Source organism: Neovison vison, chromosome 11 (genome assembly GCF_020171115.1).
Source record: "Neovison vison isolate M4711 chromosome 11, ASM_NN_V1, whole genome shotgun sequence".
NCBI classification, from domain to species: Eukaryota; Metazoa; Chordata; class Mammalia; order Carnivora; family Mustelidae; genus Neogale; species Neogale vison.
In genome coordinates, this window is record NC_058101.1 from 115,732,174 (window position 1) to 115,751,862 (window position 19,689).

The following is a 19,689-nucleotide window of genomic DNA, read 5'->3' on the forward strand; positions in this document are numbered from 1 at the left end:
TGTCTGTTAGAGAATGCAAGGGAAACAAATCATGCAGTAGGTATGACAATTTCAATTTGCAGGGACGATGCCTAATGTGGATAAAGTAACTAGCTTTTATCATTGTATAAGAAAATTGCAGTCCTGATTCTTACTATTTTAAAACTATTTAGTTAGTTAGTTCTACAGCTGCATACAGTTCAGTTATTAATTAAACATAAAGAAATTATTTAGATTCATTGATCTATCTTGTGTGTACTTATGTATAAAATATATTAGGCCTTGTTTGTTAAAGAGAAATCTTTCCTGTGGAATGAGTTCTGAGCATTTCTGTGAGATTTATTTCTAAGACCAAACTGCCGAAGTTCACATATATTTGCTTTTTCTTCTAAATCTAGATGACTGAGTTGTCAGAATCATGTATACTGGGCTACCAAGAAACTGACTTTCTGTTCCTCAACTCCTCATGTAGAACAATTGATATATAGTGAGCAAAATTGGACATACATAAAAATAAGTGAAAATGTTAAAAATACAAGGAAAGTGAAATAAAAGTTTTCTTAGAATGACCTATACTTCAGATTAAAAAAAAATGCTGATATTGCTATGACAGTGACTCGGAATATAACATGTCATGCTTTATGCATCATTTGACAAAACTCACCCAACTTTACCACTTCAACGTGTTATGTCCTACTACTTCAACATCCATAGCAAAACGGAAAGCAAAATTTTTCAAAGATCAGAGCTGTCATTCTCTATTTGGATAGCAATTACTCAGTCTGAAATCCTTTGTGAACCAGTGTGAACTAAACATTTAGAGGATAAAAGAAATAGCCATTTCCCCCTTAATAGTATGGCAAGATAAGCTTGAATGTATGTAATAGAGAGACAGATGCACCTCTAGGTTACATGCAAGCAAGCTTCATTCTTCAAATAAATACACATCAAATATAAGACTTTCAAATCCTTCTTTTTCTCCTCCTTCTATTAACTATGTAATTTAAAATTCTTTACAGTTCCTTTATCTATTTATTCCTCACGTCTATTTTCACAGTAACACCATTAAGTGAACAGAGTGCTATTTGATATTACCTTCTGAAATTTCAATGCATATCAGTGACTGATAAAGATAAATAAACTATGGTCTATATAAACCAACAAGATGGTCCCATTTATTATACACATATATAATAAAGTCTTCAAGGCTATCCAACCTAATTCAATTAACATGCCTGAACCCTCATTCTAAAAAAAAAGAAAAAAAAAGTATACAATTTGTTTATAACTAAAAAAGTAGTAAGAATATGACAATTTAAACATGAGCTATGCACGAGAAACACTAACCATCCTTATCCTACTGAGAGACAGGAATAGGGTGATTTAATTATCCATCCTGCTGGCCTAGAGTTTGCAGTTCAGTGGTGTGTAAATTGTGGTGAAGAAAAACATTCTTTCTGCTGTACATGTGTAAAGAGATTGGCCCTCTTGGTGGCTGTCCAAACCGTCCTGTAAAAGTTGAATGCTGTCGGGTCACAGCAGCTTGGTCCTTTGGTTTCTCAGAGAACATGGAGGGCCCTTCCGTCTTAACTGCTGGCCTCAGAGAGTTCTGCCCTACCGTAGCCCGTAAATTCTGGGTGACCTCTGATGTGAGGGTTTCATAAGTTCCTCTGGAGTGTTTTATAACTTCCACTAGTTCCCTGTCCTTCAGGAAATTACTTAAACAGAGACTTGATAGTTGACAGGTCTTACTTTTGTAGGGGCTTGTCTGATCAGCTGCTGAGTATCTAAAACGGTCCTCGGTGGGAGTATGCATTGCTTTTCTGTCCCTTGTGCTGAGACTTTGGCTCACAATTCGATTTCGATATGTAGGCTACAGTAAAGACACAGAAAGAAAAAGATGTCAAAAAAAATCCATTCGTAGCATACATAGAATACAGAGTGGTGTTTTCACATTTATGTGCAAACCCCCAAATTTTCAACAAGGCTGAAAAAAAAACCCCATAATTTGTGAGATTAAATTTCCCAGGGCAGTACTATTACAAATAGTGGTTAAATGGATAATTTACTATAAAAGATATTTTTTAAATAGTTTTTTTTCAGAGAAGTTTCAGTTTTACAGCAAAGTTGAGAGGAAAGTACAAAAATTTCTCTTGAACCATTTGCCCCACACATTCATAACCTCCTGCCATTATCAACATCATTCACCAGAATGCTACTTTTTTTTAACCAGTGATTCACCTACATTGACATAATTAGAGTCCACAGTTTAGCTTAGTCTTCACTCTCTGAGCTGTATCTTCTTTGGGTTTGAACAAATTCCTATGACACTTCTCTATTATTATAATGTCATACAGAATATTTTCACTGCCCTAAAAATCCTATGTGCTCTACCTAATAATCTCTCCCCATCTCCTCTGATCCTTAGTAACCACTGATATTTTTATTGTCTCCAAAGTTTTGCCTTTCTCATAACAATGTATAGTTGGAATAATATAGTATTTATGTAGTCTTTTCCTATTGCCTTAGCTGACTAAGCAATACACATCTAAGATTCCTTCATGTCTGCCCATAGCTTAATAATGTATTTCTTTTTATTTATTTATTTTTCTTTTAGTGTTGAACTAAAAGACATTTTGAAATTTGTTTATCTAGTTTCCTTAATTTGAATTCTATAGTTTTATCTGCGAGTACAGATTATTTAGCTAAGTAATACACATCCATATATGATGCCACTAATTTTTTGTTGGATTTAAAATACTTTACTTACTTAAGCACATGCTAAGAGACTTTTAAAATTACCAATATCATGATTTGTGTCAGCAAAATGGTCACCTAGAAATTTAAGGAACTAAAGACAAAGTCACTACAATGACCTAAGGAGAACCAGAGAACACTTAGAAAAATTTCAGCAAGTGTTTAATTTAGACTTTTGGTTATAGTTTGTTAATCAGAAAAAATAAGGTCCAAGAGTATACACTATCTTCTTTCTCACAAGAAGTTTATACTCTAATGAGAGAAACAAGACATAGCTCAATGAATCATGCTACAAAGAAAGCAAAGACTTACTGACCTCTACCTCTCAAACTAATAATAAAAAGGAAAAAATAAAATATTTTCAAACATTAAAAAAAAAAAAAAGAAAGCAGAGATTACATGTTGGCACCAGAACTTCTCTTGAAGAGAGCCCTGTCTTTGTTTGAAAAATACAGAGATAGAAACTGACAAGTTGGCTTAAGTCTCTAGAGGCAAAATTGAAAGATTTACTGTTGCTGCAAAGAAGGAGGAAAGAGAAGAGTATAGAGTAAATGCTAGTCAACTGATACAAAATGTGCTGAAGGAGCCAATGAAAATTTCTGCATACTTGACGTCTAGACAGTCTTTTTACATACCTATCATTTCATTATTCCCTAGAAGAACATTTCTCCAAAGTGATCTCTATTTTAGGCCCCAATTTACTTATCCAGTCATCATCACTTTGATTAATTAATTTATTTCATGTAGAACCAAACAAACTTGATTTTGACTCTGAAACCCATTTCCCAAATATCTTTTTTCTCAGTAAATGGCACCATTATCAGGCCAACACCTGGAGATTATCTTTGCCTTTTTTTCTTTTCCTCATGTCCCTTTAAATCAAGTTCTTACGATGTACTGCAAAAATGCAACCTCTAGTTACCTACTTTTCTTATATACACCCTATCTACCTGACCCAGTTTGCTGGCACATATTAGGCATTTAAGAACCACAGAAAAGGTTTGTCTTCTTGAAATAATACTACTTGATATTTACTGAGTGTATATTATATGCCAAACATTCTTCTAATACCCTTACATATTTAATTTTCACAAGAGTCTTTTAAGATAGCTTCTATTCCTATTACAGGAATACCTTGTTGATATTGCAGGTGATATTCCACAATAAAGCTAATATCACAATAAAGCAAGTCAAATGATGTTTTTTTTTTGTTTCCCAGGACATACAAAAAATTATGTGACACTATACTGTAGTCTGTTAAATGTGCAATAGTGTTATGCCAAACAAACAAACAAACAAACAAAAAACAATGTACATGTCTTCATTGAAAATATCTTATTGCTAAAAATGCTAGCCATCAACCGAGCTTTCCAGGAGTTGTATTCCCCCACCCCGCCTCCCAGGGGAAGTTCTTGTCCTGATGTTGCTGGCTGCTGACTTGTGAGCATAGTGGTTGTTGAAGGTTGGGGTGTCTGTGGCAATTTCTTAAAATAAGACAAAGAAGTTTGTTGCCTTGATAGACTCTTCCTCTCACAAATAACTTCTCTCTAGCATGTAATATTGTTTGATAGCATTTTACCCACAGTCAAACTTGTTTCAAAATTGAAGTCAACCCTCTAAAATCCTGCTTTTGGTTTGCCAGCTAAGTTTATGTAATATTATAAATTCAATGCTGTCATTGTAATAATTTCACAGCATCTTCACCAGAAGTAGGTTTCATCTCAAAAAAGTTTTTTTTACTCATCCATAAGAAGCAACTCTTTATAAAGTTTTATCATAAGATTTCAGCATTTCCATCACATTCCTGTCTCCAGTTCTTATTTTAGTTCTCTTACTATTTCTACCACATCTGCATTTACTTTCCCCACTGAAGTCTTGAAGCCCTAATTCATACTTGAGGGTTAGAGTCAACTTCTTCCAAATTCCTGTTAATGTTGATTTTTTTAACCCCTTTTCATGAATCATGAATATCCTTAATGACATTAGGAATGGTGAATCCCTTCCAGAAGGTTTCCAACTGAGTTTGCCCAGATCTGTAAGATGTATTACTCTCGATAGCAGCAGCTATAGATTTACAAGATGTATTCCTTAAATAATAAGACTTGAAAGTTGAAATGACTTCTTGATCCATGGATGTTGTGTTGGCATGCATAAAAGCCTCAATCCCACTGTGTATTTCAACAAAGCTCTTGAATTATCAGTTGTATTGTCAATGAGGACTCATATTTCAAAAAGAATCTTTTATCTGAGAGTAGATATCAACAGTAGGCTTAAAATATTCACTAAGCCATGTTGTAAACAGATGTACTGTCATCCCAGCTTTGATCCATTTTTAGAGCATAGGCAGAATAGATATTATATGTTTTAAGGGCCCTAGGATTTTTAGATTGGCTTCAATTTAAAGTGACCAGCTGCATTAGCCTCTAACAAGAGAGTCGGTCTGTCCTTTGAAGCCAGGCACTGACTTCTCCTCTCTAGCTATGAAAGTCCTAGATGGCAACTTCTTTCAATAGAAGAACTATATTTTCACTACACTGAAAATCTGTTGTTTGGTGTAGCTATCTTCATTAATTATCTTAGCTAGAACTTTTGGATAACTTGCTGGCACTTCTAAGTCAGCACTTGTTGCTTCACCTTGCCATTTGATGATACAGACATGGTTTCTTTCCTTATACTTCATGAATCAGTCTCTGATAATATCATATTTTTCTTCAGTTTCCTCATTTCTCAGCCTTCATAGAATTAAACAAACTTGGGGCCTTTCTGGAGACTAGGTTTTGGCTTAAGGGAATGTTGTAGCTGGTTTGATCTTCTATCCAGATCACTAAGACTTTCTCCATCTAAGCAATAAGTATATTTCACTTTGTTATCATTCATGTGTTCCCTGGTATAGCACTTTTAATTTCCTTCAATCACTTTTCTTTGACATTACAGTTTGGCTGTTTGGCACAAGAGACCAAGCTGTCAGCCTACCTAGGCTTTCAACATGTCTTCCTCACTAAGCTTAGTCATTTCTGGCTTTTGGTTTCAAGGTGACAGATGTACAACCCTTTACCTTGACCACTTAGAGGTAATTGTAGTGTTATTGTCGTAATTTCAATATTCTTGTGCCAGGGACTAGGGAGGCTCAGGAGAGGGAAAGAATTGAGGAGTGGCTGGTTGGTGGAACAGTCAGAATACACACCACATTTATAAATTGTTTGCCATCTTATATAATTTCAGTTTGTGGCACCATATATAATTACAATACTGATCAGTGAGCACCATAACAAATATAAAAAAATGAATATTTTGAAATATTGTGAGAACTACAAAAATGTGACACAGAGATACAGAATGAGCAAATGGTATTAGAAAAATGGTGCCCATAGTCTTACTCGATGCAGGATTGCCATAAACCTTTAATTTGTAAAAAAAAAAAAAAGTATATGTGAAGTGTAATAAAACAAGGCATGGCTGTATATTGACAGAAAGATGGAAGCACAATGAATTTGTATATTACAGATAGTGTGGGATAGACAGTTCACTTGATTTAATACCAGTTAGTGGCCTTGCAGTATTCCCATGTGAATATTTCTAAAATGCACCACATTTTAGAAAATACATACAGACAATACTATAAATTCATGCTTGAAGATTATCATTACTAAGATGAACCTCCCCAATTTTCTTTAAAACTAAGACATATTAGGAGATATCTTTAGGGTGTCCTTAAACTCAGTGATTTCAAGTTGAGATATTTTGCTAAACATGTCTTTTCTCTTTTAATATTGTGTTTATGTCTGTAGTAGACTGCTATTTTTTACCTTTAATTTTTGTCTTTTATTTTGATTATGGTATAGTTAATACATAGGATTATTATATTAGTTGATGGTATGCAATATAAGGACTCAGAAATTCCATATGTTAGGCAGTGTTAATCAAGGTATGTATACTCTTATTCTACTTTATCTACTTCACCTATCCCCCTTCCTCCCCTCAGCAAACCATCTGTTAGTATCTTACATTTAAAAGTCTAGTTTTTTTGGCTTGTGTGTCTTTTTCCTTTGTTTTGTTTCTTAAATTCCACATAAGAGTGAAATCATATGATATTTGTCTTTCTCTGACTGGCTTATTATACTTATCAACACTTGAAATCCATCCATGTGGTTGCAAATGGCAGGATTTATTCCTTCTTATGGTTGAATAAATTCCATTGTGTTTATTTTATATATGTATGTGTATATATATATATATATATTCTATAGATATATGTATAGATGTATGTATAGATATATGTGCATGCATGTGTGTGTACACTATATCTTCTTTATCCATTTATCTGTGAATTCACACTTGGTTGCTTCTATAATTTGGCTATTGTAAATAATGCTTCAGTAAACATAGGGGTGTATATATCACTTCGAATAAGCATTTTAAAAAAAATTTTGCAAATAGTAGTCCAATTACTGGATCACAGGGCAATTCTATTTTAAAATTTTTAAGGAAACTCCATACTGTCTTCCACAGTGGCTGCACCAGTTTTCATTCCCACCAACAATACAAGGGGGTTCCTTTTTCTCCACATCTTCATAAACACTTGACATTTCTTCTTTTTTTAATTTCGCTATTCTGATAGGTGTAAGGTGATATCTCATTGTAGTTTTGATTTGCATTTCCCCAGTGTTAAGCATCTTTTTCATATGTTGGACAATTGTACGTCTTATTTAGAGAAATGTCTGTCATGTCTTCTCCCCATTTTTTTATTTGGATTGTTTGTCTTTTGGATGTTGAGTTGTAGAAAATCTTTATGTATTTTAGATAATGATCCTTTACTGGATATATCATTTGCAAATATCTTCTCTCATGCAGTAGGTTGTCTTTTAGTTTTGTTGGTTGTTTCCTTCCACTGTGCAGAAGCTTTTTTTAATTTTAGGTAATCCCAACAGTTTATTTTCGCTTTTGTTTCTCTTGGCTAAAAAGTCATATCTAGAAAGATACCATTACAGCAAATAAGCAGCAAAATTACTGCCTCTGCGCTCTTTCAGGATTTTTATGGTTTTAGGTGTCACATCTAGATCTTCAATCCACTTTGAGTTTATTTTTGTGCATAGCAAAGGATAGTGGCCCAGTTTCATTCTTTTATATATGGCTGTCCACCATTTGTTGAAGAGACTGTCTTTTTCACATTGCATATGCTTACTTTCTGTGTCAGATTAACTGACCATATAATCATGGTTTATTTCAGCATTTTCTATTCTGTTCTATTGATCTATGTGTCTGTTTTTGTGCCAGTACTATATTGTCTTCAATATTACAGCTTTGTATAATAACTTGATGTCTAGAATTGTGATACCTCCAACTTTGTTTTTCTTTCTCAAGGTTGCTTTGGATATTTGGGGTCTTTTGCAGTTTCATACAAATTTTAGGATTATTTGTTCTACTTCTGTGAAAAATGTTGTTGGTATTTTCATAGGGATCACATTAAATCTGTAGACTGTGTTCGGTAGATTAACAGTTTTTGTTCTTCCAATCCATGAGCATAGACTGTCTTTCCATTTATCTGTGTCATCTTCAATTTCTTTCATCAGTGTTTTATACTTTTCAGAGTACAGGTATTTCACCTCCTTGGTTAAGTTTTTTCCTAGATATTGTATTATTTTCGGTGCAATTATAAATGGGATTGTTTTCTGAATTTCTTTCTGCTCCTTCATTATTAGTGTAAAGAAATGAAACAGATTTCTGTACAATGATTTTGTATCCTGCAGACAAACTGAACTCATTTTTCTGTTCTAATAGTTTTTTTTTTTTTTTTTGTGGAGTCTTAATATAGAGTATATTATAGAGTACCACATCATCTGCAAATAGAAAGTTTTACTTCTTCCTTATGGATTCGGATGCCTGTTATTTCTTTTTGTTGTCTGACTGCTGCAGCCAGGATTCCCAATACTATGTTGCATACAGGTAATGCATACCGGTAACATTCTTGCCTTTTTCCTGGCCTTAGAGGAAAAGCTTTCAGTCCTCCCCTCCCCCCCCGCATTGAGTATGATGCTAGCTATAGTTTTTTTCATATATGGCCTTTATTATGTTGAGATATGTTCCTGTAAATCTACTTTGGTGAGGGTTTTTTTTTTTATCATAAATGTATGTTGTACTTTGTCAAATGTTTTTCTACATCTATTGAAATGATCAAACAATCATATGGTTTCTCTCATAATTAATGTGATGTATCACACTGATTGATTTACAAATGTTTAACCACACTTGCAACCCAGGAATAAATACCACTAGATCATCGTGAATGATTTTTTTTTAAATATTGTATTTGGTTTGAAAATATTTTTTTGAGGATTTTTGCTTCTATGCTCATGAGAGATAATGATCTATGGTTTTTTTTTGTGTGTGTGTGTGTGGTGTCTTTATCTGATTTTGGTATCAATGTAATGCCAGCCTCATAGAATGAATTTAGACAATTTTCTTCCCCTTCTATTTTTTTTGGAAAAATTTGAGCAGAATAGGTATTATCTCTTCTTTGAATATTTGGTAGAATTTGCCTGTGAAGCTGTCTTCTGGACTTTTGCTTGTTGAGATTTTAATTTTTTTTCTTTTTTTGATTACTGATTCAATTTCATTGCTGGTAATCAATCTGTTAAATTTTTTATTTCTTCCTGCTTCAGTTTTTGTAGGTTATATGTTTCTAGGAATTTATCCATATCTTCTGATTTGCTCATTTTGTTGGCATATAATTTTTCATAATATTCTCTTACAATCCTTTATATTTTTGTGGTATTGGTTATTACTTCTCCTCCATTTCCAATTTTGCTTGAACTTCCTCTCTCTCTCTTTCTTCCTCCCTTTCTCTTTCTCTCTCTCTCTCTCCCTCTCTCTAGGAGTCTGGTTAGGGATTTATCAATTTTGTAGATTTCTTCAAAGAAACAGATCCTGGTTTCATCAATCTGCTCTTTTTATTGTTTGGATTTTGCTTTTAGTCTCTATGTCATTTATTTATATTTTTATTATTTCCTTCTTCAGGTTTAGGGTTTCCTTGTTCTTCTTTTTCAGGCTACTTTGCATGTAAGGTTAGATTTTTTACTTGAGATATTTCATGCTTCTTGAGGTAGGTCTGTATTGCTATTAACTTTCTTCTTAGAACAGCTTTTGCTGCATCCCAAAGATTTTGGACCCATGTATTTTCATTTTCATTTGTCTCTATGTATTTTCTCTTAAATTCCTCTTTGATTCCTTAGTTGGCCCACTAATTGTTTAGTACAATGTTATTTAACCACCATGTTTTCCTGATCTTTCCAGATTTTGTCTTGTGGTCAATTTCTAGTTTCTTGTGGTCAGAAAAGATGCATAGTGTGACTTTGAACTTCTTAAATTTGTTGAGACCTGTTTTGTGGCCAAATATATTATGTATTCTGGAGAATAGTCCATGTACATTGGAAAAGTATGTTTATTCTGCTGTTTTAGTATGGAATATTCTGGATATATCTGTTAATCCATATACCTTCAAAATAATTATTGATAGGTATGTTTTTATTGCTTTTTGTTACTTGTTTTGTGGTTGTTTTTGTGGTTTTTCTCTGTTCTTCTGTTTTCTTGCTCTCTTCCTCACCATAAGTTGGCTTTCTTTAGTGATATACTCAGATTCCTTTCTCTTCGCTTTTTGCATATCTATTAGTAGATTTTGATTTGTGGTTACCGTTAGGTTTATATATAACATCTGTGTATAACTGTCTGTATTAAGTTGATGATCAGTTAAATTTGACCCATTCTTTACCCCTCTCCCCACCATTTTTTAAGTATATATTACTATACTTTACATCCTTTAATTTTGTGAGTCCCTTACCTGGCTTTTCTGGATATAATTATTTTTACTGCTTTTACGTTTCCTGCTTTTCTTACTCTTATGTAAGATCTTTCCTTTCCATTCAATACATTCCCTTTAACACGTCTTGTAGGGCTGGTTTAGTGGTCATGAATTTCTTTACCTTTTGTTTGTCTGGAAAATTCTTTACCTCACCTTCTACTCTGAATGATACCCTTGCTGGAATAAGTATTCTTGGCTGCAGATTTCTTTCTTTCTTTTTCTTTTTTTCCTTTCAGCACTCTGAATATATCATGCAAAGTTTCTGCTGAGATATCAGTATCCTTATGAAATTCCCCTTGTATATAACTGTCTTCTTTTCTTCTTGCTGATTTAATTTTTTTCTCTTAATCACCACTTTTTTTCCATTTTAATTACTTTGTGTCTTGGTGTGGCTCTCCTTGGGGTGGTTTTGTTGGGGGCTCTCTGTACATCCTAGATCTGGAGATCTGTTTCCTTCCCCAGGTTAGGGCAGTTTTCAGCTATTATTTCCTCAAATAAATATTCTGCCCTCTTTTCTCTCTTTTATTCTGGGATCCCTGTAATGCAAATGTTATTACAATTGATGGAGTCACTAAATTCTCTAAGTCTATTTTCATTTTCCATATATACATATTTTTAAATAGTTTGCATTTTAAAGATTTTATGTATTTATTTGACAGAGAGAAATCACAAGTAGATGGAGAGGCAGGCAGAGAGAGAGAGGGAAGTGGGCTCCCTGCTGAGCAGAGAGCCCAATGCGGGACTCAATCCCAGGACCCTGAGATCATGACCCGAGCCGAAGGCAGCAGCTTAACCCACTGAGCCACCCAGGTGCCCCCATATATACATATTTTTTAATCTAACCTCCTCGGCCTGGCTACTTTCTATTATTCTGGCCTCCAGGTCACTGATTCATTCTTCCACTTCTTCTACTCTGCTATTTATTCCACCTAGTGTATTTTTAACTTTGTTATTTTGTTCTTCATCTCTGATTGGTTAATTTTTCTTTGTGAAGAGTTTCACTGATGTCCTCCACCCTTTCCTCAAGTCCAGTGAGTATCTTTGTAATTGTTAATTTCTTTATCAGACACTCTACCTATCTCTGTTTTGCTTAGGTCTCTTGTGTTTTGTCTTATTTGATTTGAGACATATTTCTTTCTCTCCTTATTATATCTAAGTCTATATATCTCTTTCAGTGTATTAGGAAAGTCAGCTATAGCTCCTATTCTTGAAATTAGTCTTCTTATGAAGAAGAAATCCTATAGTGCCCTGCAATGTAGTGTCCCATTTACCTGAACTTGGCATTTCAGGGGTGACTCATATGTAATGCATGTGCCCTGCTATTGTGGCTAAGCCACATTTTCCTTCAGTACAGTTGTCTGCAATGGCTCATTTCTTGTTATGGGTAGTGTTTGGTCCCTGTGTTAATGGACTAGTCTGGGGATGCCTTGGGTTAGAGTTGAGTCAGACCAGATGTTTGCCACAGTGGAATAGCATTAAACTACAGAGTATTTTCCCCATATTGTCCCCAAGAAGCTTTCATTGTTGAGCAGGGCTTATAATCAGATCAGTTTTCTGCCATAGACCTCTGCTGGGGCCACCAACTGCTTGTGTATGTGATTCTCTCTCCCTTTCCCCATGGGAGGGGTCACTTTGGAGTGGTCCTGGCTCATACTGGGGCTATTTACATATAGCCAAGCTTCTGGCTCCCATATGAATGGAATCCTGCCAAGAGCCATTGGAGCAGGTGGATCCTTAAAGTGCTTGTAGGAGAGGTGCCCAGTGGGACTGGGCAATGGACCGGCCTGGGTAGATCAGCAAAACATGTGTGTGCACTGGGTTCACAATTTTACAAAGTGAGCACCGATCTTCCCAAATGGGACCTGGGGCTGCCATCACCACAACTGAGACCCACAAAGCATGTGGGTGGACATGCAGTGGTGTTAAGTTATGTGCTGGTCTTCTGGGGGGACAGACCAGCAGTGCTGGGACTGAGGCAATCCTGGCTCAAGGGGTAGATTCCCAAAACCTGGGGGCAAGGACATGGCGTAAGCAAGTTGGGTAGTAAATGTTAATGGTGTGCTGGTTCCCACAGATGGCCATGTGTTTAACCTGGAACACAGGGAAGGGGAATGGCACCTCCAACTCCTTTGTTCCTGGAGAAGTCTCCTAGTTATCTCTGTCCCTCTGGAGCATACACTGATTTTAGTAAATAGCTCTCCCTCCTCCATGTCCCTGGTGTTTTACCAGATGCTATTTCTATCTTGTATCTTTGAGGACTATTGGTTGTGATGTCTATTCAAGGAAGGGGACTCAGTTTCCTATGGACCTCCAGGTTCTTCCAGAACTGGGCCTGATGATTTTAAAAATTCCAGACTTTAATTCCCACTGGTTGTTAGAACTCGGGAAATTTGGCCCTCCTGGTTTTCAAAACCAAGTATTACAGGAATTTATCTTTCCTGTTCAGGCTCCCTGGTGTGATAGTCTGTTTGTCTCCCTTCTCCATGTTGCATGTCCCTCCCTCCAGTAGACAGTCCTTTAGTCCTTTTAGCTCCACACTGTATCTCTACCCTTCCTACCCTCTTCAGTGTGGCCTCTTCTCTGCTTTTAGTTGAAGACTTTGTTCTGCCAGTCTTCAGGTCATTTGCTTGGTTATTTACACTGATGTGTGTGTGTTATCTAGGAGTGAGCTTAGGACTCTCGTACTTGGCCATTCCTTCTGCCATTCTAATTTTTATTATGCACTTACTTGTAATAGAACACCTCTATGTCTTCTATTTTTCCATTTTAACTCTTCTGTAGATTTGAAGTAGAGATGGGTTGTCATTTTGTATAAAAGGAAGCATTATATGACTTACAGATGTTTCAGGGAATTTCCTGGGACTAAAAGGAATAAATTCTTTTGATTTGGTTTTTGTTGTTAAGGAAATTTTCTGGCTTCTTGGCTCTTTCCCAATATTATAGGTATTTAATTGTGCTTAGAAACATGAGCTTTCATATTCTCTTTATGACTTATGTAAGATGCTCACTTAACTGCTGGACAAGTTACCAACAAATCCACAAACTGTGCTTAATATCTGCAATCCAAACTTTAGATAGATTATGCGTGCTATTTGGGAAATAGTCTGAGGGGAAAAATCATTTGGGACAGAAAAAAGACAAATTATTCATGATAATCAACAGTGGTAATGATTCTTTTTCATTTCTACTACTACACATGCTGCATATGAAAGGGAGGTGAGTGGAAACTTCATTTCCATTACTTTAACACTACATTTGTGGAAATATTCATTATTTTCTTTATGTGATCTTTTTAACTCTCTTCACATTAAATTAAATATATGGTTTTAATAAAGACACATGGAAAGGGATCAAATAACTCAATCCTATGGGCAGCCTCAATGTTCCTTCTCTGGTCTAATCTCTGACATCTATAAGGTACATGTGGATCTACAATAAAAATAAACAAAAGGAAGACTTTCACTCTTGATTTTTAAAGAAAAGTGAATGTTTAAATCATCTGTTCATCTTTGTTCAGCATAATCTGCTTTTGACATCTTAGACTTCCTTTTTTAATTTTTAAAAAATTTTTATGATGTTCACCATTAAGTCCAGGGCTCTTAGCATACGAGGGAGACTATACAGCATAGGCGTTACTGGCATGATTTGGGGTCAGATATATATGGGTTCATTTATTCACTTGATAAATATACTAACTACTACTGAGGGCAAGAAAATGCATTACATGTTGGGAAACAGTGTTGTGTATAAAAGAACTGGCTCCTGCCTTTAAGCAGTTTAAACCTTAATGAGAAAGTCAAGCAAATCAGAAACTTTTGTAGCTAAATGACTATGGCATGTTACTTATCTTTATAAGTCTCCAATCACCTCATCTATGAAGGGAAATTTTATATTCATACTTGTATCTACATGCAGGATTATTAAGATTCGATAAACTACTGTGTACAAAATACCTAATATTATACCTGGAATGTAATTAACTTGATGATAGCAACACTTGAAATAATTACAATATCAAAATAAAGTGACCAACAGACCTAGAAATTACTTTGATAGATGCTCATTTCATCCTTGAGAAAACAAACCTTTGAACACCTCTTAACTTGAAAAAGCAAAGTAATTTATTTCAGAATATTCAAGTAAGTTCAGATTTATTGTTGTAGTTTAGTATCCTAGAACAGACTCTGAGACAAATATCTGAAACAATAAAGTAAGTTTTGGGAGAGGACTCTGAAACCAATGCCTGTGGGAGAATGAAGACAACAGAGACTGGCAGAGGATGAAGCTAAACCCCATGTAATTAAACTATCTTAGGTGATGATACAAGCAAATGTAAAGCTAGGATTACTCCTCATAGTTTCCCTCAACTTAGGCAAATGTTTGAGAACCTTATACTCTTGTGTCAACTAGTTATTGGACAGACAGCCACTGAGAAGGTGGTGTAACCTTAAGTAAGTAGGGTTTTTTTTTTTTTTTTGCTTTTGTTTTTGTTTTTGTCTTTGTTGTTGTTGTTGTTGTTTGTTTTATAGAGGAGAAAGTCTCCAAGAGGAATGTATTTAAATGCTACCAGCTGCCAAGTTTAGATCTTGAAGAAATGAAAACTCATTCAATTCTCTTCCAATTCTATATTTAGAATATATTTTGTTTTACATATTTTTAGAATGTTTAGTCAAACATAAGAAAGATACATAAAAATATTTTGGCTAATAGATCTTTGTATTTTGTTACCCTGGCCATTATGGAAATGATTTCTTCAAAATGTTGTTAATTGTTGTTAATTCTTTCTGAAGCTCTTGGGATCACATCCCTCAAAGAGAATTTTCAATAGATATGCCTAGCCACATTATTCTCAAAACTGGAATTAAATTAAGCTCACATAATTGTTAGTTTTTAGATGTTTTAGTTATCAAGCAGCTATTTTATAACCTATTCTTAGATTTCCTAGTAGATGATTAGATGGCAAATTTAGTCATTAGTCAAGTATGAATATTATAATAAAATCAGTTCTTTATTTCCCTATAATTATTTTTTCTCTCATTTCTTCACTGGAGCATGTACTCTGCATTTCATTTAATTTAAGATAACAGATTTTAAAGCTCATTATTTTATATAACACTAATAAAGGAAAAACAAAAAAATAAAACACATGATGCTAATTAAAAACAAAAAAATGTTATTTTCCTTATTATAATCACTTAGGACTTATTAATCAGTCACACCAGCATCTTACTGTATTTTCTTCTGTCTTCAGTTCCCTTTCTTAGGTTTGATAGATAGTCCTTTTGCCATCCCAAGCCAACTAAAATATAAGTGTCTTAAGGGCAGGGACTTTGCCTGTCTTGTTCAATGCTGAATCCATTGTTCTTAACAGTGTCTGGGGTTTACTAGTAACTCATTAATACTTACGGAGTTCATTATTTTCCCAGGCGTCAACATGACAAATAGAGGCACACTTCTTTGGCCAAAACTAGAGCTATGAAAATTCTCATATTAAAATATCTTTAACTTTTTTTATCTTTAATTTATGCAAAATTTGTATTTATAAATGCAAGAAAGTGGTCAGATCTTCTCTAATTTATAAAAGGAATAAATTTTGGTGCTTTAGTAGTAATAGCAACATATTAAATTATAGACTCAAAAATGACTGTGACCCACTTGACATTGGTTACTAGACCAATGTAGAACTATTCAATCTATTCGATCTAGAATATTGAATATTGAATATTCAATCTAGAAGATTGAATAGTTCATTATAATAGTGCAGAAAATAAGTAATAAAGGCAGAAGCTGAGTCAATATAATATTATATATAAATATATAATATATATGATAAACATAATAAATATAATGAAAGAATAGCAACAAACTTTAATATGTTTAATTGCAAATATATCAATATATAGATCTAAAGGCAAAAAATAGAAACTTTTGGGGCACCTGGGTGGCTCAGTGGGTTAAAGCCTCTGCCTTCGGCTCAGGTCACGATCCCAGGGTTCTGGAATCGAGCCCCGCCTCCGGCTCTCTGCCCAGCAGGGAGCTGCTTCCTCCTGTCTCTCTCTCTGCCTGCTTCTCTGCCTAGTTGTGATCTCTGTCTGTCAAATAAATAAACTAAATCTTAAAAAAAAAATAAACTTTAAAAACTGCGATATCAAGAAACCATCTCTATATATTGTTAAATATGATTAGATATATGGAAAGTGTTTTGAAAGAAAGCATGCACAAATGTTACTCATGAGTAAATATTAAAATTATAAGTGATTGCATCTGTTTTTTTTTTAAGTTTCTTATAAATCATTTTTTTATCCTGTGAGCAAATTCCCTTCTAAAATACAAACCAGAATACTTTTCAACACATTTAAAGAATGGTGTATTTACAACCTAATTTTGATCTTTACTATTATTTTCTTTCTATGTTTAGCCCCGGAGACCATCACAAGGGTCTTTTTCCTACTCTTTCTGTAATGATCTTTGTAAGCTCTCTTAAAGGTTAAATTAGCATTGTGACACATTTTAGAAAAGAATTAAATGAAAATGTTGTACGTAGTCCTCTTTCCATTGAAACATACACCTTGAGGAAACCTTTCTTGCCTAACTTAAAAAATAGGTTCTATAGTGTTTCAAACAAATCCTGTACTATCTATAGAATATGCTATTGAAAGAGACATAAAGATTTTTTCTTATTAAACTCCACCAAATCATTTTATAATTTAGTTTTAATGAAGCCTATAGTTGCCTTAACCATGAACCTATTAGACAAGTTAAAAATGGTATAAAATCATTAAAAATTATACCAAGGAAGAGACAATACTAGTATTTGTATTCTTGAAAAAGCTTTCTTTGACTTTATAAAATTCCAGGCAAACCTTGAATCTTGAATAAAATAAAACAAAATTAATGTATAGTGACATTAAAAATGCAGTAAGGTAGAGATGAGTGTTTTTAAGACCTACATGTAGGTCTACGTGTAATGTCTGATATCTAATGATGAAAAGTTCTAGGGTTGGAAGGGATTCCTACATATACTAAACTCAAGAGGACATGTGTTCCATAAATTTTAAAAAACTTACAAAAAAGACTAGAAGGCAGAAAAATCTCAGATTTTATTTATTACAGTAGTACCCCCTTATCTGCAGGGGATATGTTCCAAAACTCCTAGTGGATGCCTAAAACCACAGATAGTACTAAACCCTATATACACTGTTTTCTCCTATATGTACATACCTATGATAATGCTTCATTAGGCTCTGTAAAAGTTTAATAAATAATAATAAAACTATTATATACTATCATAAAAGTTATGTTAATGTGGGCTCAAAGTATCTTACTGTATTCTGACCCTATGATGATGTGAGATGATAAAATGTGATGAGATGAAGTGATTTGAATGACAGACTTGTGATACACAGTTAGGCTACTACTGACTGTCTGATGATATGTCAGGAGGATCTTCTGCTTCCAGACTGTGGTTTACCGCAAGTTACTAAAACCATGTTAAGGAAAACTGGATAAGGGGGGACTACTGTATCTTTAATCATGGTTAGAAAATTTTATCATACCCCTTTTAATGATGAGGAAATGGAAGCCCTTATACTTAGGTACTTTGGAAGATTCCAGGGTTGGTGGATAGCAGATTGCAAATTAGAGTTCAAACATTTGGATTTCAGAATACAAGCTCTAAGCCCGAGTTTTCTCCACCTCAGCACATTGATATTTGGGATTACATAATTTTGTACTGTAGGGTGTTGCCTTGTGCATCACAGATTGCTTAGCCACATCACTGGCCTCAACCTACTGATGACAGTAACACCTGCATTCAGTTATAACAACTAAAAATGTTTCAGTCATTTCCAACTGTCCCTGGAGAGCAAAGTTACCCCACTGAAGCATCACTGGCCTAAGTTATACTGCTTCCCTAAATCAGACAGATAAACGTGACCAATGCAGTACCTCTCAAAAAAGAAAAGCCATATATTTAAACAACTCTTCCTCTTTAAGAAATCATTTATAGCCCTTAGGGAAAATTTAAGCTTTTACAGTTGTTACTATATTTTAAAAACACATATCAATCATAGTATATTCCAGATATTCTTATGGGCCTTTATACCTACTAGTTGTTTTTTTTTTAATTAGGCCATTTGCTAAACCAATGTACTAATAAATATCAGAAGCATTTATAAACATAGATCCTGCTCAACAACAGCAACAGAAACCATACACAGAATGGTGCAAAAAATCTAACGTTTTCTTCCTTCTGGCTAGCCAAGGAAGCATTGGGGTTCTAATATCTCTAATTAGGAAGCACTTCACTCAGTTATCCAACAAAAGTTAAAAAAATAACTTTTTCTCCACATATACGGAGCAAATGCATGTTAAGAAGTGTCATGAACTACTTAAAAAGCAAATTCCCCTTTAGATTTTTAACCACATAATTCAATGGTGTAGAGTAAATCAGTAGACCTTAACTGTACCTCTTTATCAGTGACAACCACTGAAGTGTCAGTATAAACCAAACAATATTTATTAACAGACAGTCTTTTTCCTGTCGTCATTGAGGAATAGAATTTCTGAAGCATTTATAAATCCCAGGGCATTTCTCTGCAGAGGGTTTTGGGACATTGCTGAATCTGTTTGTATCCTTAGATGTGGAATCTGTTTTCAGAGATAAAGAAGTTTTGTCAAAGGTTTCAGAAATATTCTACCACAGAGAGATTGTATACACAAGTAGTTACTCCTTTGCTGGCAGGAAGCCTTGTAATGAGTTTCAGTAATAACCAAAAAGAAACATTCAAAGGTTCTGGCAGACAAGACCTATATTTTGAGATTGCACAAATTACCAAGAGGAAATTGTCTAGAGTTAAATTACCTTTCCTGGCTCAACCTCACTCCTAAATTCTTAAGGGGATTGTAAATCCTCCTGGTGGGCATTGAGGATTCAACCAGTGTTAGAGGACAGAGGCAAGATAAGCAAGGTGAATGTTAATAAGGTCAGCTAAAGGCTGAGTTCCCAAGGGAGAAAACCCACAGCATCTCCTCTTCTTCACAAGAGACGTGAAACAATGAAACAGTTTTCTCAAAGCCAGTGGGCATATGCTTGGCTC

At 34.5% G+C, this 19,689-nt stretch overlaps 1 protein-coding gene across 1 annotated transcript in view; it reads right to left on the reverse strand.

The window, feature by feature from the left end:
* Nucleotides 1-519: 519 nt before the first annotated feature.
* The window catches only part of CCSER1 (coiled-coil serine rich protein 1), a 1,235,477-nt gene continuing 1,216,307 nt past the window's right edge, over nt 520-19,689 (reverse strand). The window contains exon 10 of the mRNA XM_044224492.1: nt 520-1,852. Within this exon, the coding sequence (XP_044080427.1) occupies nt 1,367-1,852 (486 nt within the window). The 3' untranslated portion in view covers nt 520-1,366. The remainder of the gene's footprint in view (nt 1,853-19,689) is intronic.